The following is a 23,898-nucleotide window of genomic DNA, read 5'->3' on the forward strand; positions in this document are numbered from 1 at the left end:
ACTCGCCAAAAGTCCATCCATCTGTGCAGCACTTGTAACAGCCAATCATATTTGCGAACGCAAGAGGCGGAAGCGAAGATTCCTCCAACCAATCAAAATTAAGCAATTATAGCAACCATTTAGTGTTTTTAAATATTCTCTTCTTTTACACCAAGTCCATTTAAGTTTAAAATGGTTGCTTTTATCGACAGTTAATGACAGAAATCTAGGATATTTTTGCACTTATCGTTGTGTACCTTTGACTTTTCTAATATACAGCACAAATTCCAAGCCAAACGTGGAGCACGCAAAAAAACCTTGAGTAAAATATACACAACTTTGGGGCAACTGTATATGGTTCTGTGGTCAAATTACCATGAAGATCTAGTAATCAAAAGGCCTACTGAAATGAGATTTTCTTATTCAAACGGGGATAGCAAGTCCATTCAGTGTCATACTTGATCCTTTCGCGAAATTGCCATATTTTTTGCTGAAAAGATTTAGTAAATAACAGACGATAAAGTTCGCAACATTTGGTCGCTAATAAAAAAGCCCTGCCTGTACCGGAAGTAACAGACGATGTGCGCGTGATGTCACGGGTTGTAGGGCTCCTCACATCCTCACTTTGTTTAATATCTTACACACCAGCAGCAAGAGCGATTCGGACCGAGAAAACAACGATTTCCCCATTAATTTGAGCGAGGATAAACAATTCGTGGATGAGGAAAGTTAGAGTGAAGCACTAGAAAGAAAGGCGACGGCAGTGTGAGCGATTCAGATACTAGACACATTTACTAGGAAAATCCCTTATCTGCTTATTGTTTTAGTGAGATTGTAAAGTCATACCTGAAAATCGGAGAGCTGCGGTGACCGCCAGTGTCCCTGAGAGAAGCCATATGGAGGAGCCAAGAAAGTAACAGCTGCTGCAGGAGGACGCAAACTCCGCTCAAGTCTTCGGTAAGAGCAGACCTAATATCACAATTTTCTCATCCAAAAACTTGCTGGTTGACATGTGGTAGAGAAACATGTTCGCTTGCCGCTCTGTTCCATATTAAAGCTTCACAAAAAAACACCGGCTGTGTTTTGGTTGCTAAAGGCAGCTGCAATCCACCGCTTTCCACCAACAGCATTCTTCTTTGACGTCTCCATTATTAATTGAACAAATTGCAAAAGATTCAGCAACACGGATGTCCAAATTACTGTGTAATTATGCGATGAAAAGAGACGACTTTTAGCAGTGAGTGGTGCTGGGCTAAAATGTCCGCTCCAACCAATAACATCACAAGCACGCGTCAACATAAGCGTCATCATTCCGCGACCTTTTCAACAGGATACCTCGCGGGAAATTTAAAATTGTAATTTAGTAAACTAAAGCGGCCGTATTGGTATGTGTTGAAAGGTTAATATTTCATCATTGATATATAAACTATCAGACTGCGTGGTCGGTAGTATTGGGTTTCTGTAGGCCTTTAAAAATCATACTTGCAGCAGACACTTTATTTTTACAATAAAACTTCAATACATTTTAAAGCCTATCCAAAATACACTAATACAATTGAAATATTTTCTAAATCAGCTGCAAAATAAGATCATAAAACCAGCTGGTACAAGTTTTGCCATCATATATTATTATTCACACTTCTTCCTCACTTATGCAATACCCGCTTCAACAGAGTCAGCCCCTCATGTCATCCTTATGTAGTATCAGGACACACAAATTAAGTGCGAACGCCCAATAGAGCAGATGCGTTCTTGAGACCAGGGTGTCTGCTGACGTGCATGGTTTCCGGGGAGGAGAATTTAATAAAAGTAGCGCAGGTTTCTTGGGTGTGTGCTTTAGCTGCTGCACCAGCAAGGATTTGCATTATCCTTAACAAGATGGTCTCACTGAAGGGGGAAAAAACCAAAAAAAAAAAACAGAATAAGTGACGGTTGTGACAAATTGTAAATAATATTTCCTAATCTCACACCTGCCGACATGGATACTGGAGGCCAAACACCAGGCGGTCTCCCCTTCTGGTGTCGGTGGCTCCTGCAGGACTTGGCGGGCCAAGCAGAGTGCCGCCCCCGCCAGCTGCACGGGCAAAAACGTCACGCACTGGCCCTCGAACAGCGACAGCTCCAGCAGATAGCGAGCCAGCCACACCATCTGCTGGCACAGACGTAAGCGATGAGACATCACATTGTGAAATACAACCTCAATGACACTTAACTGCCTCTAATAAAGGATACATGTAAAAATAATAATGCCAAGTATGTTTAGCCCAGTCCTACTCCAGTCTTGGGGGTGAAGGGGGTTTATAATGTCTGGGGGACAGCGTAGTTCTGTTGGTACAGCGGCCGTGCAAGCAACCTGAAGGTTCTGGGTTCGATCCCCGCCTCAGCCATTCTAGTGACAGCTGTTGTGTCCTTAGGCAAGACACTTCACTAGGGATGATGTTCGATAAGAAATTATCGTTGTCGAGGCCATTATCCAATCCAGATAGGTTGTTGTGTGTGCACTGAGTTCCAAAAGCCGTAGATGAGAGATATATATATACATACATACATACATACATATATATATATATATATGACTGTTTATATGGAAGAAAGGCGGACGTGACTGAGGACAGCATGCGGACGTTAAAAAGGGTGAAGGTTTCAGGTGAGAGGACGCGAAAGGCATGCTCCTAGTGAGCATATAGTGCTATGTGTGTTGTAAATAAAAAAAAATTGCCGACAAACATTACCAACATGGACACTTTCAACATCCCGATGAAGCACACTGGAGAAGAAGGGGACCAGCACGGTAGAGAATCCACACGCACAAAGGGGCAAGAGAAGTCTGCTTTTACTGTTGTGCTACCTCGCTATGCGAATAGACAGAAACTGCCACCTGTGGGGATATAAGGGGAAGACGCTGCGGAAAGAAAAGTTTCCACCTGGGGTCATTAAAAGGCATGACAAAGGAACGCCAACCGCTGGACATGGGTGTAAACAGGATGTTCAAAGTGAAGTTGTGAGCGTCATGGGAGTGATGGATGACAGACGAACACAGCTTCACGAAAACTGGGAGGCAGCGTTGGGCGAGTTACGCCCATACTTGCCAACCTTGAGACCTCCGATTTCAGGAGGTGTGGGGTGAGGCGTGGTTGGGGGGCGCGGTTAAGAGGGGAGGAGTATAATTCACCAACTCGAGTATTTCATATGTATATATGTATGTATGTATGTATATACATTATATATACATACATACACACACCTTCGTATTGTGAGGCAGACGCACTAACCCCTCTGCCACCGTGAAACTCCTCCCCGTGAATGCGTGGGTTCCCTCCGGGTACTCCGGCTTCCTCCCACTTCCAAAGACATGCACCTGGGGATAGGTTGATTGGCAACACTAAATGGGCCCTAGTGTGTGAATGTGAATGTTGTCTGTCTATCTGTGTTGGCCCTGCGATGAGGGGGCGACTTGTCCAGGCTGTACCCCGACTTCCGCCCGATTGTAGCTGAGATAGGCGCCAGCGCCCCCCGCGACCCCGAAAGGGAATAAGCGGTAGAAAATGGATGGATGGACATACACATATATTTATGAAATAATTGACTTTCAGTGAATTCTAGCTCTATACATTTTATATATATATCTATATATATATATATAAAATAGTTGAATTTCTGACAGCATCTATCAAATACACAGTAATAGAAACAGTTCTACTAACTGTACTGTGCTTGTTGGTTACTAAAAACAAACAGCAAAATCTACCTTTCCCTATTTGAGTAACCTTTGTTCTGCCATTTGCGTATTGGCGAGCGATCTCCGAATCCGGGAACATTTCCTTCACGGATTTGTTGTAGACATCCACAAATGAGAACGGGATGTTGCTTCCAGCTATCAGCATAGCCATCTTTGTCTCAGCATAAGTTACACCATCGGGGTCTCCATTTTGCGAGGTGGCCCATAATACTGGGTTGTGAACGTTGCTGCACTGCGGACACTTTGTGCTTCGCTGACAGTTCATGAAAATCCGTGAGGGTTGGCAAGTGTGTATTCTATTCTATGTACAGTAGATGGCAGTATTGTCCTGTTTAAGAGGGTCACAACACTGCTCCAGCTCCGCCTGAATTTCGGGAGAAAGTTTGTCCCGGGAGAGGCACTGAATTTCGGGAGTCTCCCGGAAAATCCTGGAGGGTTGGCAAGTATGGTTACGCCACTATTTATGAATGGATCGTGGATGCTTGCGCTAACGTGTCTGCTTGCACTGTTCGAGCTTTCGCGAAAGTAGGCAAACGACTTTGCAAATGAGGAGAGGGGAATCCGGCGTGTTTGATGAAGAACTCTCCCAGCTGTTCATTTCGGAAACAGAAGATGAGGACTTTGATGGATTTGTGGATGAGGATTGATAAATACTTCAATAAAGTACAACCTAACTTAGCTTTGCTCCTGCTGCCTTTTTAAAACAGCGTCCATGCATGCTAGTGTATGTTTTAAGAAAGCGTATGTTTAACCATGCCTGCGCCCAAAAATACGCCCTATGTGTTAAATACAGAAATAGCACCCGTAACTGACACGGCGCCTTTTAATAATTGTGCGCCCTAAGGTCGCGAAAATATGGTATCGTGGCTTTAATTAATGGGAACCGGTTCTCAAAAAGGGATTTGAATCCATGGAATTGGTTCCTTTTTATCAAAGCATCGGGAGAACCGGTTTTCGAACATCCCTACACTTCACCCACTTGCTTCCACTGCCACCGACACTGGTTCAAAAATGTAATTTAGGTAATGGGTTTCACTATGTAAAGCGTGTTAAATAACTAGAGAAAAGCGCTATATAAATATAATTAACTTCACTATTAAAAGCAACATCTGCCGGTTTTAGTGGGTTTCTGCACCATTTGGCCCTAATGCAAGTTCAAATTAAAGTACCAATGATTGACACACACACACACACACACACACACTATTATCTGCATTTGACCAATCACTCTTGATCACCCCCTGGGAGGTGAGGGGAGCAGTGGGCAGCAGCGGTGGCCACGCCTGGGAATCATTTTTGGTGATTTAACCCAAAATTCCAACCCTTGATGCTGAGAGCCAAGCAGGCGGGTAATGGATCCCATTTTTATAGTCTTTGGTATGACTCAGCCGGGGTTTGAACTCACAAGAGTCATTTCTCAAGCTGGATCAGCAAACTGATGCCAACAAATAAGTTCTGTAGCACAATTAAAAAGGGAAATAAAATTAAAGATTAAACTCGACAAGGTTGTCACCTGAGCGCTGCAGCGTGCAATTGAGGCGAGCAGGAGGAGGAAATGCAAAGGCGGACAGTAAGACAATTTAAATTTAAGCCCGCTTAAGACTTTTCGCTCCATACGCAGCAGCTGATGCTTGGTGTAGGCGTGGTCCATCAGGTAGCAAAGTCCAGAAACCTGAACGGGGCACACAAACAGGTGAGGGTCAAATGAGTTCCCGTGGGAGAGGAGGCCGGAGTCAGCATACCTCAGGGAGGAGAGACTCCTCTTTCTTTGCGGCCAGGAAGAGGCAGACCATGCCTAGGAGCTGCAGGTTGGCTGTGGTCACCTTGAGTAGATGCAGGGAGCAATTGAGGAGATGGATAGCCAGGTAGAGAGTCTCTTCCTGGAAATTCATGATTTCCTGATGGGAAACACACAGCTGACATGGAACATTTTATACACAAGTATCAGGACACCGGGTCATTCAGTCTACGTTGTAATTATCCCCACAATTTACCACAGCACTAATGGAGCCCCAGACCGTAGGGCTACAAACATACTGGGCAGTCATAAATGCAGTTACCTTGCTACATATATGAGGTAGATAAATAAACACTTACAGAATCTCACTGTAAATCATGACGCAACAAATATTTCTGCGGCTTACATATGAGAAATATTTTCTTCAAAAACTTATTGGGTCCGGATTATATCCCAGTGCGATCTATAGTCCAGAAAATACGATATACACACACAGACACAATATGTAATGTAGTAACCGGCACAACAAAACAGTCGCCATTTCCTTTAACGACCACTACTCATGGCAGCCTTCATGAGAGCCAATGACTACTTTGGGACAAATGATGATCCAGAACCTTAGCCTGAATATGAGGAGGACGATCTACAAGTTCTAGAAACTTAGAGATTGAGCAAGTTGCTAAGTGCTAAATAAGAAAGACAAATTTACTATACAATGTTTTCACTAGGATGCCGACTAATGGGATGTTCATTCATATCCTGCTGTTTAGATGAAGAATTAATCATCTCACGAATGTAAAAGAAAAAAAAAAGTGGGCGCAAACTATCATCTCTTCTAAAATTACCAACTTCTACTACACAGGTGAGGCATTATTCATAATTTAGAGAAGCGGTGCCCAAACCTTTGGCCTTCAAGAACTAAAGTGAAAATGTGCCAATGGTCATTAGACCAAACAGCAATTTAAACCATGCAAATGCACTCAAGTGAGGAATTTAGCCTTGTACCGCCATAAATAAAAGCAAGGCAGTAGAGCAGGAGTGCCCATTACGTTGATCATGATCTACCGGTCGATTGTGGAGGATGTGTCAGTCGATCGCCAGACAGGCATTAGAAAAAAAATCGACCTAAAAATAAGCGATCAACAATCTTCATTAAGAAGTCATTTGACATTCATGGCACCCGAGGGTCTTGTGAGATGACGCTGGCTGCTGTGAACTCATTAAGAAAAATGACCAACAGGAAGGCGAGAAACACTTTAGACCAGGGGTGCCCACACTTTTTCTGCAGGCGAGCTACTTTTCAATTGACCAACTCGAGGGGATCTACCTCATTTATATATATCATTTATATTTATTTATGAAAGACATTTTTGTGAACAAGTTAAATGTGTTTAATGATCATACAAGCATCCATCCATCCATCCATTTTCTACCGCTTATTCCCTTTCGGGGTCGCGGGGGGCGCTGGCGCCTATCTCAGCTACAATCGGGCGGAAGGCAGGGTACACCCTGGACAAGTCGCCACCTCATCGCAGGGCCAACACAGATAGACAGACAACATTCACACTCACATTCACACACTAGGGCCAATTTAGTGTTGCCAATCAACCTATCCCCAGGTGCATGTCTTTGGAAGTGGGAGGAAGCCGGAGTACCCGGAGGGAACCCACGCATTCACGGGGAGAACATGCAAACTCCACACAGAAAGATCCCGAGCCTGGATTTGAACCCAGGACTGCAGGAACTTTGTATTGTGAGGCAGACGCACTAACCCCTCTGCCACCGTGAAGCCCTTCATACAAGCATATGTAACACATATAGATGTCTTTCTTTCACAAAGACAAGAATATAAGTTGGTGTATTACCTGATTCTGATGACTTGCATTGATTGGAATCAGACAGTAATGATGATAACGCCCACATTTTCAAATGGAGAAAAAAAGTTGTCCTTTCTGTACAATACCACATGAAAGTGGTTGGTTTTTGGCATCTAATTCATCTAGCTTTCATACACTTTACAAGAAAAACATTGGCGGCAAATTCCGTAGCTTGCTTGATTGACATTCACGGCACCCGAGGGTCTTGTGAGATGACGCTGGCTGCTGCCAGTTCATTATTATGAAAAAATGACAGAGGGAGGCAAGAAACACTTTTTATTTCAACAGACTTTCGCGCCGTCCCTTCTGTCAAAACTCTAAAGGCCGACTGCACATTTCCTATCTTCACAATAAAAGCCCTGCTTCATGCAGCCTGCGCTAACAAAATAAGAGTCCCGGAAAGCTGGCGTGCACAAGTGATGTGCACGCCAGCTTTCTGAGGGATCGCTTGTGCACGCCAGTTTTCCGAGACTCTGTATTTAGTTAGCGCAGGCAGCATGAAGCAGGGCTTTTATTGTGAAGATAGGAAATGTGCAGTCGGCCTTTAGAGTTTTGACGGAAGGTACGGCGCGAGAGTCTGTTGAAATAAAAAGTGTTTCCCGCCTTCCTCTCGGTCATTTTTAATAATAATGATCTTGCAGCAGCCAGCGTCATCTCACAAGACCCTCCGGTACCGTGAATGTCATTTAAGTGACCTCTTGGTGAAGATTGATGATCACTAATTTTTAGGTCTATTTTTTTTTTTAAAGCCTGGCTGGAGATCGACTGACACACCCCCCGCAGTCGACTGGTAGCTCGCGATCGACGTAATGGGCACCCCTGCTTTAGACTCTCGCGCCGTACCTGCAGTCAAAACTCTAAAGACCGACTGCACAGTTCCTGTCTTCACAATAATGGGCCTGCCTCATCCTGCCTGCGCAAACAAAATAAGTCTCAGAAAGCTGGCGTGCACAAGTTAGACTACGGAGTTTGCAGCCAATGTATATCTTGTAAAGTGTATAAAAATGGAGTATGGAAGCTGGACAAATAAGATGCCAATAACCAGACAGGACTTTTTTTCTTCTCCATTTGAAAATGTGGACATCACTGCTGTCTTGTTACACCAACTTATATTCTTGTCTTCATGAAATAAATCTACATGTTTGTATCATTAAACACCTTTAACTTGTTCACAAAAACATCTTTCATAAATAATTTACAAGTTAAGGTAAAGTACCAATGATTGTCACACTCTAGGTGTGGTGAAATTTGTCCTATGTATTTGAACCATCCCCTTGTTCACCCCCTAGCCCAGGGGCGCTCACACTTTTTCTGCAGGTGAGCTACTTTTCAATTGACCAAGTCGAGGAGATCTACCTCATTCCTATTTATAATTTATATTTATTTATTTATGAAATAGACATTTTTGTTAACAAGTTAATGGTGTTTAATGATAATACAAGCATGTTTGACACACAGATTCCTTTCTTTCATGAAGACAAGAATATAAGTTGGTGTATTTGATTCTGATGACTTGCATTGATTGGAATTACACAGTGGTGCTGATAACGTCCGCATTTTCAAATGGAGGAAAAAAAAAAGTCCTCCTTTCTGTCCAATACCACATGAAAGTGGTTGGATTTGGCATCTCATTTGTCCAACTTGCATACTCGTATTTAAACATTTTGTTATGAGAGTAGCATATGTGTGTGGCCCTTTGTCTGGCAGCAGGTGAGTGACGTCAGTGACTGTGCGGGTGGGCAAGCAAGTGAGAAAGCGGTCGCTGAGGGCGGGGGAGAAATACATTGGCATCAAACTCCATAGCTTGCTAGCTTGTGCAAGCTAGCTTTCTGAGACTCTTATTTTGTTAGCACAGGCAGGATGAAACAGGTCTTTTATGGTGAAGACAGGAACTGTGCAGTCGGTCTTTAGAGTTTTGACAGTAGGTACGGAGTCTCTAGAAATAAAATGTGTTTCTCTGCGTCCGCCCTGTTAGTGATTTTTTTCTTAAATATGAGCTCGCAGCAGCCAGCGTCATCTCACAAGATCCTCGGGTGCCGAGAATGTCAAACAACTGACGAAAGTGAAGTCTTGGTATGATTGATGATTGCTCATTTTTATGTCTATTTTTTAATGCCTGGCTTGATATCGACTGACACACCCTCCGAGATCGACCAGTCGATCGCGATCGACGTAATGGGCACCCCTGCCCTAGGGGGTGAGGGGAGCAGTTGGCAGCAGCGGTGGCTGCACTCGGGAATCATTTTGGTGATTTAACCCCCAATTCCAACCCTTGATGCTGAGTGCCAAGCAGAAAAGTAATGGGTCCCATTTGTAATAGTTTTTAGTATGACTCGGCTGGAGTCTGAACTCACAACCTACCAATCTCAGGGCAGACACTAACCATTAGGCCACTGAGGTAGATCCCCTCGACTTGGTCAATTAAAAAGTAGCTTGCTTGCAGAAAAATTGTGGGTATTCCTGTAGTAGAGATTGTCAGGTTTAGTTGAAGTTGATGGCAACTAGTTAACCTGTAAATGAATTTTAAAAAATACTTATCTATAGCTATAAAGTTTTTACACCAAATTATTAAAATTGAAAAAAATGTACAATCGGTATTTTTACGGTTAAATTCTGGTGACTCAGATGTCTTTTTACAGAAAAATCCACTATATTTTTTTGTTTCAGTGCATTGCTAGAAATTGAAAAACTTAATTTTACTACAAAATTGACTCACTACTTTTTTGCTGTAAGGTCTAAAGCAATGGTTTTACATTGGAAAACTGAATGGAAAAACTTATGAAAATAGATTTTCACTGTAAATTCTAATGATTTTTTTACAGTGTAGCCTTGCCATCAATGATGGTGCAGCTAGAAAGACATCAGAATGAATAAGTATTACATTTGGTAGACAGCCTTTTGGCAAGCTAAACGAAATGATCTGACGGGACAAATTTGGCCCGTGGGCCCCACTTTGGACATCACTGATCTAGAATTTACTTTTACCAACTCAAAGGCGAGGCAGCAGCTCACCGGCTCAGTATGTCAAGAGCTGCATAAGATAGTTACTCTCTGATCACGGCGCCAACAGAAGTAGTTCCTTGGCATTAGCACTTAAAAAGATATTGCCAACACTTGGGTAATATTTAGGTCACGAGATGTAAATACAGTTTTTAGAAGTTTTCTTAAGGGCTTTATGGGCACAATATATGAGTCCCATTTGCTTTTTGGCCACCTCGTACACTGCAAAAACTGAAATCTAAGTAAGATAAAATATCAAATATGGTGTGATAGTTGCTTATTTTCTGTCTAATAAGATAATTCTTCTCACTAAGCAGGTTTTATGTTAGTGTTTTACTTGTTTTGGTCTTAAATTATCTCAGTAAGATATTACAACACGTTGCTGATATTTTATGACATATTGAGTAAACCATGCTTGAAACTAGAATATCAACTGTTGCAATGCTGTGTCAACACGCAAGTATAAAACTAAATTTTTAAAGTAATTTCAAGCATGAAATAAAAAATCATTACTTTGACACAATTGTGTCTCATAATTAAAACATTATTTTCAATGAAACAATAGAAAACACGTACTCATACTAGTACAGTTGGCACGTTACAGTAAACTGACAGTTAACATTTAGACATTTCAAACAATTTTGAACAGAAATAATTCGCAGTCAGATAAATTCTTCAAAATTACAATTAAAAATATTGCCCGGGGTCAGGCTTTAAATAAAGAAATAAGAATTTCATCCACTGTTTTAAACAGATGAATTCCTCTTGTCTGCACCAGTTCTAAGTCAGCTGCTATAATTACACACACACACACACACACACACACACACACACACACACACACACACACACACACACACACACACACACACACACACACACACACACACACACACACACACACACACACACACACACACACAGAGAGAGAGAAAGAGCATGCACTTGGCACAATGCTGTCATGTTATCAATGGGAAAAGGCCTTTTTAGACTATGATTCGCCTGAGTGACCAGTACACCCCGAGAGTAACAAGCGGTTGCCTCATTGCCTTTCCATTTAGAAAAAAATACTTTTTAGTATAAGTTTGCTGGTTTCAAGAAATGTAATGCCGAGCACATATCGTCGCCAAGATAACGGCACTAGCATTTACTTAAAGAATATTTTTCAACATAGGGAAAAAAGGTCTCATTCGTTTTTTCCTATCAAGAAAAGTGCACTTATTAGTGAGAATGTAGATATTTTAAGGTATTTTGTGGTTAATTGAGTTTAGTTCATTTTACTTGTTTTGGAAAGTCTTGACAAGCCAAATTGTGTTCTATTCGCAGATAATTTTGCTTATTTAAAAGAAAAATACCCCTAATTATTTTTCCTTGTTTTTGAACACTGACTTTTTGCAGTGTATTTGCCGTATTTTACAAATTAGAATGCTTCTTAAAAAAAAAAAAAGTTGTGTTCTTATCTTAGGGATTGCAAATGACATGCAAAATTTTACAAAAGTGCAGGTCCACTTAAAAATATTAAAAGAACAGTTGCTGAAATGTGTGTACTCAGTTTAGTGTGATACTGTGTATTCAAAAACTTACATGGACTTGAATAAGCCAATCAACCAGAACAGCACGGGTGGTGTCGGTAAAGTGTAGCGGCAGCTCAAATTTGGGCAATGAGTTCCGTGCTTGACTTCTCTGCAAGAACAAAAAGAAAAAAAAAATATTTTCTTTACTCTGCCAATTTACAAAATACTCAAGAAACTTAACACATGGAGCAGGTCTAGAAACACTACCGTATTTTTGGGTTTATAAGTCGCGCCGGCCGAAAATGCATAATAAAGAAGGAAAAAAAACATACATCGCACTGGAGTATAAGTCGCATTTTTGGGGGGGAAATTTGATAAAATTCAACACCAAGAATAGACATTTGAAAGGCAATTTAAAATAAATAAAGAATAGTAAACAACAGGCTGAATAAGTGTACGTTATATGACTCAAATAACCAACTGAGAAGGTGCCTGGTATGTTAACGTAACATATGGTAAGAGTCATTCAAATAACTAACATAGAACATGCTATACGTTTACCAAACAATCTGTCACTCCTAATCGATAAATCCCATGATATCTTCTTCTTCGATGTCGCTTCTAAACAACTCTGCCAACTCCAAAAGGTATGCGCCGCTTCCTCTTGTTTTCTGCTGCATATTTCATTAGGTCCAGTTTGTAATCTCCAGTACATGAATTCCTTTTCGGTGCCATTTTTGTTCCGCCCTTCTCAGTTTTAAGTTACTGCTAACGATGAAATGATCCATCTTAATAGCTATGGCAGTAGCATATAGCAGTTAGCATTCCATGACCCACAATGCACTTCTGCCATGACCCTCCCCCGCCGAATTCTTATTGGTTGACGTGTGTGTGACGATTGCTGACATTTTCTTCGTCTCTTCCGCGAAAGATAAATATTTGATATTTTACGGTAATGTGTTGATTCCACACATAAGTCGCTCCGGAGTACATGTTGCCAAACTATGAAAAAATCTGCGACTTATAGTCTGAAAATTACGATACTTAGATATGAAAGAAACCCAACACACAGAAGCAATTTGGCGACAAAGGAAAGGAAACTGACGCCCCACCCTCACCATCATGTCCAAGAACATGTCCCAGGCATATGTCCGGTCCCTTATGAGGTCCAGCTTCTCAAGGGCCATCTCCACTTCATGGCGCAGCAGACTGGGCATGAGTGCCTGCAGGCTGTGTAGACCATGCAGGCTGCGAGGGTAAAGAAGGGAAAGCTCCTCCAGACATCCACCTGCTACACAGGAACCAAAAGGACCATACAAAAAATAAAATCATGAACACTTTGTTACATGGCAAACTGTTATTAAATTTTTAAGACCTTTGGCATGGATGATGCTGCCAGCGGAGTAAGTCCAAGTTTCAAAGACGCTGTTGCTCTTTTGAGATAATGACATCCTGTCCTAAAAACAGGTAATAACAGAGTAAACTTTAGCTAATAGCTTGATAGCGTTTACATTTTCATCATGTTACTTATAAACTTGGCTGTTTATTTATTTATCTTTAAAGACGAGACAGTTTGACGCTGGAACATATTTCCCATGGGTAATGTGACTGTATAACCAAATTATTTAGCAGTAGTATGGATTGAAAGGTCAAGCATGTGTACCCATGTATGTTCGGGATCTCTTTTCACAGGGACCACCCTGGACTCTGACATTTCCATGAGCTGCCAGCAATTGGTGGACCCACAGGTAGTTGCCCAAGATCTTGAAAGGGCTTGCCTCTCGTCCGCCTGCAGGATCAATGACAAAACCATCGTTCGTTATTTTCAAATACCTCAGTATTGGATGGCATGATCATCTATGAAAAATAATATAATTTCAAGATGTTAGAGGGTACAGTACATGGGAGTAAATGGGTGATTTGCTAATGAAGTTGTTTCCAAAATTTTCTGAAAACACTGAGCCAGAGATCTCATTAACGCTAGATTCGACAAGTCTTTTACTGGCTATTAACAGGAGTTCAACATACACAGGATTGCCAAAAGTATTGATATCAAGTCATAGCAACACGGAAAAAAATACATTGATATTTGCTTTTTCCCGGTATCGTTGGTACCAAAGACGATGCAATACTTTCCTCAGAGAGCCGTGTGAGAACCGACGAGTCAGCGCTAAAGACGCCTGCTGTTTCAAAAAATATATTTATGTCAGCCTGCTACAAATGCAGATTTGGCGCTCCCATTTCGCACTCGCTCATAATCAAATTATAATGGAACTGTGGCAGTACACGTCATAACTACGCATAACCTGCTCTGCTAGAGAATAAGACTCAACAGAAGGGACCTGTGGTGGCAATAAGCGACGTAAGGTAAGCAAAAAAAGTGAAAAGCGATAAAGTGAAATGCATTTTTTCGGTCATCACATACACGCGGTCATGAAAAGCAAAGTGTGCACCGTGCCAGCAAGAGCAGAGATCCACCTCCTCAAGCCTAGCAGTGTGTGGAGAAAACATTCACAACTTTGTTGCAACACAACCATAAGTGCCAAGAAGAGACAGCATAGAGACACTTGTCATTTGGAAACACTTTGGCTTTCTGGTGTAATAACCAGTGGTGTTGAAAATGCGCCCCAGGGGCAGTGATGGGCAAGTTATTTGGGAAATTTTGTAAGCTAAGCTACAAGTTATTCTCAATTAAATGTAGTTAAGCTACAGGGAAAACTTTCGAGAATTGCAGACCACTAAAGGTATTCGGCAAAACTTGCTTACTACTTAAAAACTTCATTCAACAGCATTTCTATCTATGAGCCCACAGGTATAACATAAATGTTTGGGTAACTGAGTATACGACTGGACCCTGTAAGGGTGACCCAATGACTTGTGTGTTTGGGAACAGTTGAGTGGTTGTGTGCAGTGAAGCTTTTCACGGACTTAGTAAGTTCTTCGATGAAAAGAGCAGATAGAATTTTTGTTTACAGAGTAAACTAAAAAGTTTTGGACGTAGTTTTCTCCAAACGCATATATTTGTCTAAATATGGCCAAGAACCTGCATTACTGTGGTTTTCCTGCACGTCAGCTTCATTACTCAAGGAAAAATCTAATCTGCAGGAGAGAATTCCTCTGCCATTTTCAAGACGGTTTCTTTGTTTTGAGTCGTCAGCTTGAAGCATCCCTCAGTCTCCAAGCAACACGAGTGTGTGACTTATGATTTTGCATACTAGTTTTGGCCTCCGATTGGCCAGCATGTAATGTTTTGCCCTAGCCTTATTTGCGACTCATCATCAGAGGTGGGTAGTAACGCGCTACATTTACTCCGTTACATCTACTTGAGTACCTTTTGGGATAAATTGCACTTTAAGAGTAGTTTTAATGCAACATACTTTTACTTGAGTATATTTATAGAGAAGAAACGCTACTTTTACTCCGCTCCATTTATCTACATTCAGCTCGCTACTGATTTTTATCGATATGTTAATGCACGCTTTGTTTATTTTGGTTTGTGAGACAGACCTTCAAAGTAGGATCCATCACATGCCTGCGTTTCACCAATCAAATGCAGTCACCGGTGATGTTTGACTCCGTTTCACCAATCAAACAGAGCCAGGCGGTCACATGATTAACTGCACACTTATTTTTTTTATAAACCTTTATTTATAAATTTCAACGTTTACAAACAGTTGAGTTGAGTTTAAGTTTATTTCGACCATGCAAGCATACATGATACATCACAATTTCTCTTTTCAACATGTTCGAAAAGGTTGAAAATAATAATCAAAGTACAAAAACAGTATAAAAAACGTTCAAAACAGCACCAGGGGGGTGTAAATTCAAAGTAAAATAGAATGCAAAAAACAGTATATACTGTATAAAATAAAGTGCATAGCCATAGGCTCACTCAATCTCAGTAAATAAATTTGGAACACAGCATCATCGTTTTCACAGCTTTTTGGTTGTTAGAGGTAGAGTTTTAATGTAGAGTTCTAAATCTTTTTTTAAAAAGGCACAAAAAACAGGTCGGGTATTGAGAAACTTACATTTATGAATATAAAACTTAACTAATAGTATAATGAGGTTGCAAAGGTAAAATTCATTTTCAAATTTTTTTTCAACACAGAGTAAAAACATATATATGATTTAATACATATTGTTTTAGTTGCTTAAGAGATATTCCTGGCTCTGAATTTGTTCATTGCTATTTTTATGTTTTTGTGCATTACTTGTTGCCGTCATTAAACGAACAGGTTACTCATCAGTTACTCAGTACTTGAGTGGTTTTTTCCCAACATACTTTTACTCAAGTAAATATTTGGGTGACTACACCTTACTTTTACTTAATACATCTCTAAATTAACAGTACTCTTGAGTAAATTTCTGGCTACTCTAATCCACCCCTGCTCATCAGACAAACACCAAACAATCAATTTTCTCCGTATGTTTAGAGGTTTTCATTCATCCAGGTCATTGTATTTTCTCCACATTTTTTGGCCTGGATTCGCAGTCCATTGTCTCTCTCGGTAGCTCTGATGTAAGCTACCGAGCTACATGGGTCTAAAAGTAGCTAAGCTACAGGAAAAGCTACCCCTTCAAAAAGTAGCTAAGCTACCGCCAAAGTACTGGAAAATGTAGTTAAGGTTCGCAGCTTAGCTACATGTAGCTTGTTCCTGCCCAGGGGACATTTGTGGGATGTGGCTTTTTTTTTATTTTTCTAAATGGCCCGGTGGCACATTGTAGAAATAAAATACTGGAGAAAAACGGCAAACATGAAATGAATAAAATGAAGCATTTAATAACTAAATTAACACAGATTGGAGCTGAGATGGGCACCAGCGCCCCCTGCGACCCCAAAGGGAATAAGCGGTAGAAAATGGATGGATGGATTTGTATTTAAATAAAGGCTTTTAAAAATGCAGGTAAACCCATGTGATTAATTACAAAAAGCTATTGCATCGATTATATACATACCGATGCGCAGATTAATCATATTATTTTGAGCGTACATGCTCATTTACCTGAAAGGCAGCACAGGTTGCTATACTCTGACTAGACTTTAGATAAAAATGTTACCAAGTTGAGCAAATTACATGTATCCAATTAAAATACTTAAAAAATGTGTTGAAGAGGTTCATTTAGCCTACTGATGTGTATTTATAAATGGTTGATCTATATAGGCTAGTAAGGTAAAGTTTTGTACCTGACAAGTTTTGGCTACCTTGCTTCTGCAACCTTTGTATGTATCACATGATGTTAGTGAAACTTGTCAGGTACAAAACTTTACCTTACTAGCCTATATAAATCAACCATTTATAAATACTTTAAACATGTATGCGGTTTACATTCTGACAATAAAATTTAATATGTCCAAATATTGTGTTTTATTTAAGTTGAATTAAAATATGCAAGCGAATAACCTCGTCCGGAAAAGGGTGGAATGCCATCTCCGGGTTGGGGAGGAGACCCTGCCCCAAGTGGAGGAGTTCAAGTACCTAGGAGTCTTGTTCACGAGTGGGGGAAGAGTGGATCGTGAGATCGACAGGCGGATCGGTGCGGCGTCTTCAGTAATGCGGACGTTGTACCGATCCGCTGTGGTAAAGAAGGAGCTGAGCCGGAAGGCAAAGCTCTCAATTTACCAGTCGATCTACGTTCCCATCCTCACCTATGATCATGAGCTTTGGGTCATGACCGAAAGGATAAGATCACGGGTACAAGCGGCCGAAATGAGTTTCCTCCGCCGTGTGGCGGGGCTCTCCCTTAGAGATAGGGTGAGAAGCTCTGCCATCCGGGAGGAACTCAAAGTAAAGCCGCTGCTCCTTCACATCGAGAGGAGCCAGATGAGGTGGTTCGGGCATCTGGTCAGGATGCCACCCGAACGCCTCCCTAGGGAGGTGTTTAGGGCACGTCCAACCGGTAGGAGGCCAGGGGGAAGACCCAGGACACGTTGGGAAGACTATGTCTCCCGGCTGGCCTGGGAACGCCTCGGGATCCCCCGGGAAGAGCTAGACGAAGTGGCTGGGGAGAGGGAAGTCTGGGTTTCCCTGCTTAGGCTGTTGCCACCGCGACCCGACCTCGGATAAGCGGAAGATGATGATGACGCGAATAACCTGTTTTATTCAACTTCAAAAGTGTGTGAATCTGATTCATTTATTATTAATTTTTAATCATATGATAACACTACTTTCAATATGTTTTATCTTTACTTGCCTGTTTTGTTACAAATTATATGATGGCACCCCACCACCATGTTGAGAGAATATCAAGAAAAATATTGTATGTTTTCACAAGATATTCTGGTATCGTGACAACCCTTTCACACAAAAACACTGAATTCAACTCATTTTAACTGTCTCACTGATTCAAGATTACAAACTCTCCAAAAGCACTACCGCCAGACACAGGCTGCAGTCAGCTGACCCACTCTAAACACGCGGTAGACTCAGGTGATTCATTTGAATTTGCAAATGGATTCAAGTTGAGGATCATCCCTAACACCACACTTTCAAACAACTTAAATTAATTCACTGACTCACAGGAAACAAGTACATGTCCTCACTTTTTTGGTACCAGCTATGATGATTTAGTGTGATTTTTTTTGTATTTGATATGGTATTTCTACACTTACTAACATACATAAGCTGTCACTTGTGATCAGGTTTTTTGATGTGTGCATTTGTAAGTGTAGAAATTAGAGATGTCCAATAACATAGGCTGATAAATTATTTAAAATGTAATAACGGAAATTAGCGGTATGGCTTTCAAAGTAAAATTAATTACTTTAAAACGCCGCTGTACATATCTGGTAAAACACGGACGTAGGGGGAAGTAACACGCACACGCTACGCTTGATGACCTCATCAAACCGCTGCGAGCGGAGCCTAATAGTGTCTTGTTGCCGGAGCTGTAGCCATGGCTAACAAGCGAGCTTGCTTGATGACTGACGAAGGACACCACGTCTATGGTTTGGGATTATTTTAAAGCAGTGGTCTCAAACATGCAGCCCGCGAGACGTTATTTTGCGGCCCGCACCTTGATATGACAATTTAATGAGAGTGCGGCCTGCGAGTTTAATATGAATGCATGAACAGCTTCATACTTGCCAACGCTCCCAATTTTCCCGGGAGACACCTGAATTTCGGGGCATCCATCCTCTAGAATTCCTGTCGATTTTCACCCAACCAACAATACTCAGGGAGTGCCGTGATTGCACTCTTTAGCGCCACCTACATCCTACAAGTCCATTTATATGTTGTAACTGGCTATGTGAGACGCACGTATGCAATTGCAAGACATATTTAATCAAAAGCCACACAGGTCACACTGAGGGTGGCCATAAAAAACAAAACTGTTACAAATATGCGCCACACTATGAACCCACACCAAACAAGAATGGCAACACATTTTGGGAGAACATCCGCACCGTAACCCAACAAACACAACAGAACAAATACCCAGAATCCCATGCAGCCCTAACTATTCCGGGCCAGAAATGTTTGTGGCCTAGCCTCACCCCGTTTCTGCATCCAGTGGCCCCCATGTAAATTGAGTTTGAGACGCCTTTTAAAGTGTGTCCGACGGATAAACAACTTGTGATTTGCAATGACTGCAAGACATCTTCCTTTAATAAGAGCAATTTGATCTCCCACCTCTTCAAGAAAAATTAGATACACGATGAATACAAGCGGATAATGGATAAGCAAACATCGAAAAAAAAGTAGTACCACACAGTAGTCACTTAGACTCCGCTGAAAAAAAATAAAAATAAATACAACAAAAACCACCCCAGGGCGAAACCTCACACTGTGGTCAGAGACCACGCACACAGTATGGCAAACGCTACCGTGGAGTTTGGTGTGGCTAGTCTGCCTTGCATGGCGCACACTTTGCAGCTTGCAGTGAAAGGAGGTGCCCTGCCTCAACGCGGGATTTCAGAAGCTCTGACTGACTGCTAGGCCACTTCAAGCACTCACCACACGCTTGCAGCACATTTTTGTTACTCATACAAATATGTTACAGCAGGGCAGATTGAGCAAAGTTTATAATTTCCGGTTATACAGTATGTCAGGCAGTCTTGCACTAAAAGAGGACTGTTATAGTTTACTTTATTACTCTAGTACAGTGGTTCTCAAATTGGGGTACACATACCCCTGGGGGTACTTGAAGGTATGCCAAGGGGTATGTGAGGTTTTTCAAAAATATTCTAAAAACAGAAACACTTCAAAAATCCTTTATAAATATATTTATTGAATAATACTTCAAAATATGAATGTAAGTTCATAAACTGTGAAAATAAATGCATCAATGCAATATTCAGTGTTGACAGCTAGATTTTTTTGTAGATATGTTCCATAAATATTGATGTTAAAGATTTCTTTTTTTGTGAAGAAATGTTTAGAATTAAGTTCGTGAATCCAGATGAATCTCTATTACAATCCCCAAAGAGGGCACTTTAAGTTGATGACTACTTCCATGTGTAGAAATCTTTATTTATAATTGAATCAATTATTTATTTTTCAACAAGTTTTTAGTTATTTTTATATCTTTTTTTCCAAATAGTTCAAGAAGACCACTAAAATTGAGCAATGTTTTGCACTGTCATACAATTTAATAAATCAGAAACTGATGACAGTGCTGTATTTTACTTTATCTCTTATTTTCAACCAAAAATGCTTCACTCTGATTAGGGGGGAATTGAATTAAAAAAATGTTCACAGGGGGTACATCACTGGAAAATGGTTGCGATCCACTGCTGTAGTATACTCTGGACTGAAGCTGTGTGCCTTCATTGTTTTTGTAACTGTTGCAAAGCATTAATTCTAGTCTGCAAATGATGTGTTGTTGAGTGCCGGTGTGGTCTAGAGCTCGGCAGAGTAACCGTGTAAAACTCTTCCATATCAGTAGGTTGCAGCAGGTAGCTAATTGCTTTGTAGATGTGGGAAACAGCGGGAGGCAACATGCAGGTAAAAAGGTGTCTAATGCTTAAACCAAAAATATACAAAAAGTGAATGCCCCTAAGAAAAGGCATTAAAGCTTAGGGAAGGCTATGCAGAATAATTAAAAAAAAAAGAAATGGCTACGAAGTAAAAAAAAACTGAATGCTGGACGACTGCAAAGACTTACTGCGGCGCAAATATGGGCTCCACAATGTACATCCGAACATGACATGACTATCAACAATGTCCCCACAAAGAAGGATATAAACATAAATATTCTTGATTGCTAAAACAAAGTAGATGCGGGAAATATTGGTCAAAGGAGGACATGAAACTGCTACAGGAAAATACCAAAAAAAGAGAAAAAGCCAGCAAAATAGCAGCACAAGACAACAGGAAAACAGCAAAAAAGTCCAAATAAGTTGGGGTGTAATGTGACAGGTGGTGACAGTACACCTACTTTGAGACAAGAGCTATAGTGATACATAATTGGTTATGCTTTAAAGTCATATCCAACAATTGCGACAATTTTTACTGTCAACTGAGTTTTGTTTAAGGATTTCTACTGGTGGTGTGCCTCTATTTTTTCAATGCAAAAAGTGTGCCTTGGCTCAAAAACGGTAGAAAATCCCTGGTTTAATGCATCCAGCAGGGCATCACAACAAAATTAGGCATACTAATGTGTTCATTCCATGACCGTATAAATATATGTATATATATATATATTATATATATATAGAGGTTGATATCGGAATCGTTAATAAGGAGTTGGACAATATCGGATATCGGGGAAAAAAAACATTATCGGCCATCTCTAGTCTAAATGTTTAACATTGACTAAAGTGAGTCGAATCCTTTTAGTGAGTGACTCACTTAAAGGCCTATTGAAACCCACTACTGCAGTCTGATAGTTTATATATCAATGATGAAATATTAACATTGCAAAACATGCCAATACGGCCTTTTTAGTTTACTAAATTGCAATTTTAAATTTCCCGCAAAGTGTCCTGTTGAAAAGGTCGCAGAATGATGACGCTTATGTTGACGCGTGCTTGTGACATTACTGGTTGGAGCAGACATTTTATCCCAGCACCACTCACGGCTAAAAGTAGTCTGCTTTAATCGCGTAATTGCACAGTATTCTGGACATCTGTGTTGCTGAATCTTTTGCAATTTGTTCAATTAATAATGGAGACTATAAAGAAGAATGCTGTTGGTGGAAAGCAGCTGCCTTTAGCAACCAAAACACAGCCGGTGTTTGTTGTGAAGCTATAATATGGAACAGAGCGGTCAAGCGAACATGTTTCCCGACCACATGTCAACCGGCAGGTATCGGTGAGAAAATTGTGGTAATAAGTCGGCTCTTACCGGAGACATCAGCAGAGCTTGCGTCCTACTGCAGCAGCTGTCAAAAAGGCAGCTGCGACTTTCTTGGCTCCTCCATGGCTTCCATCGGAGACACTGGCGGTCAACAAACCCCTCCGACTTTCCAGGTATGACTTTAAAATCTCACTATAACACTACTAACACAATAATCAGATAAGGGGTTTTCCAGAATTATCCTAGTAAATGTGTCTAATTTAAACATCTAAATCGCTCTCACTGCCATCCTCTTTTTTTTCCCCTAGTGCTTCACTCTAACTTTCCTCATCCACGAATCTTTCACCCTCGCTCAAATTAATGGGGAAATTGTCGCTTTCTCAGTCCGAATCGCTCTTGCTGCTGGTGGCTATGATTATAAACAATGTGAGGATGTGAAGAGCCCGACAACCAGTGACATCACGCGCACATCGTCTGCTACTTGCGGTACAGGCAAGGCTTTTTTTATTAGCGGCCACATTAGCGTCGATGTTCTCTACTAAATCCTTTCAGCAAAAATATGGCAATATCGCGAAATGATCAAGTATGACACAGAATGGACCTGCTATCTCCGTTTAAATAAAATCTCATTTCAGTAGGCCTTTAAGGGTTGGACAAAAAAAAAAGGATTAGACATCTCTAGTCTAAATGTTTAACACTGACTAAAGTGAGTCGACTCCTTTTAGTGAGTGACTCACTTAAAATGAACCATTTGTGGTCGTTAATACAATTAGCTAGCATAACTTTATATAGCTGGTGACTGTGTCTGTGATAAAACAAACAAAAACAGCAATACTACTACACAACCCTAAGTATAATAACACATTTAAGAGTTGATAAATGTATACCTTTTAGGGGAAAATAAAAAGGTGGGTGTGTAAAGTGACCAGGCTGCTTTAGTCAGTCATGTTCCCCCCCCCCAGGCTGACCTTGTGTAAGTCCAGCAGAGGCTTGGCGTCGCAGAACACGGTCCTGGCCATGAGTCACAGCCGGAGACAGGGTGTCCTGCTGGGCCACTGCAGCTACTTAACACGGGAGTCGACGGAGGCCTGGAAGAGGAAGAATAAGCGCTTTGGACGCTTCGTCACTGTTGCCAATTATAAAGCAGACAGGACAGGTGGGCCTGCTGTGGAGTTGATTGGGGCAGTGACGTCACAGCCAGTCGTCGTCAGGAGATCACTTCCGGTCTCAGCTTATATATATATATTTATTTTAAATTTTTTATTGAACAAACATACATTTATAATGCACACAAGACACTTTCAATTTCAGCGAAACATGTCAAGGAAAGGAATAAAAAAAAGCAAATACAGCTAAAAAATAATAATAAATAAATAAATACAAATATGGAGAAAAAAAAAACAAGACAAAAATCACTTGAAATGTTTTTACAAACATATCAATTTAAGGGCTTTTGTATTCTTAATCATTCTCCAAGATTTTATTGATAATTGTAAACCATTAAAGCCAATTAGAAACTTCCGGTCTCAGCTAAACAAGCTAACCCCATCATTAACTGTCGAACATTATTAGAGAGTTATTTAAATCATAATACTCATTTTTTCCCCTGGTTAACTTATTCATTTTTAAATGTATTTGTATTCACCCATTCCTGCGACCTTTAAATATGATTACTAGTTGATTGACTTTTAATAAATGCCGTGAAACACATCCATATAACTAGGCTATATTACCCTAGTGTGTGAAAGTGAGTGTGAATGTTGTCTATCCGTGTTGGCCCTGTGATGAGGTGGCGACTTGTTCAGGGTGT

At 40.8% G+C, this 23,898-nt stretch overlaps 1 protein-coding gene across 2 annotated transcripts; it reads right to left on the reverse strand.

Moving 5' to 3' along the window:
• Nucleotides 1-1,461: 1,461 nt before the first annotated feature.
• On the reverse strand, nt 1,462-23,263 carry ccnp (cyclin P). Of its 2 annotated transcripts, none has more exons than XM_061878376.1 (9): nt 23,057-23,263; nt 13,511-13,636; nt 13,223-13,304; nt 12,966-13,135; nt 11,918-12,016; nt 5,461-5,616; nt 5,232-5,390; nt 1,950-2,128; nt 1,462-1,866 (listed from the first exon to the last, which is right to left on the reverse strand). In XM_061878376.1, exons 1-9 carry the CDS (start codon nt 23,105-23,107, stop codon nt 1,698-1,700), a joined length of 1,191 nt encoding a protein of 396 aa, XP_061734360.1. In that variant the 5' UTR covers nt 23,108-23,263; the 3' UTR covers nt 1,462-1,697. The 2 variants fall into 2 exon arrangements, with proteins under 2 accessions (XP_061734360.1, XP_061734359.1); XM_061878375.1 differs by having other exon boundaries at nt 12,966-13,138; nt 23,057-23,262.
• Between the last annotated feature and the right edge of the window lie 635 nt (nt 23,264-23,898).

The sequence above is a fragment of the Nerophis ophidion genome, linkage group LG18 (genome assembly GCF_033978795.1).
Source record: "Nerophis ophidion isolate RoL-2023_Sa linkage group LG18, RoL_Noph_v1.0, whole genome shotgun sequence".
Classification (NCBI taxonomy): domain Eukaryota; kingdom Metazoa; phylum Chordata; class Actinopteri; order Syngnathiformes; family Syngnathidae; genus Nerophis; species Nerophis ophidion.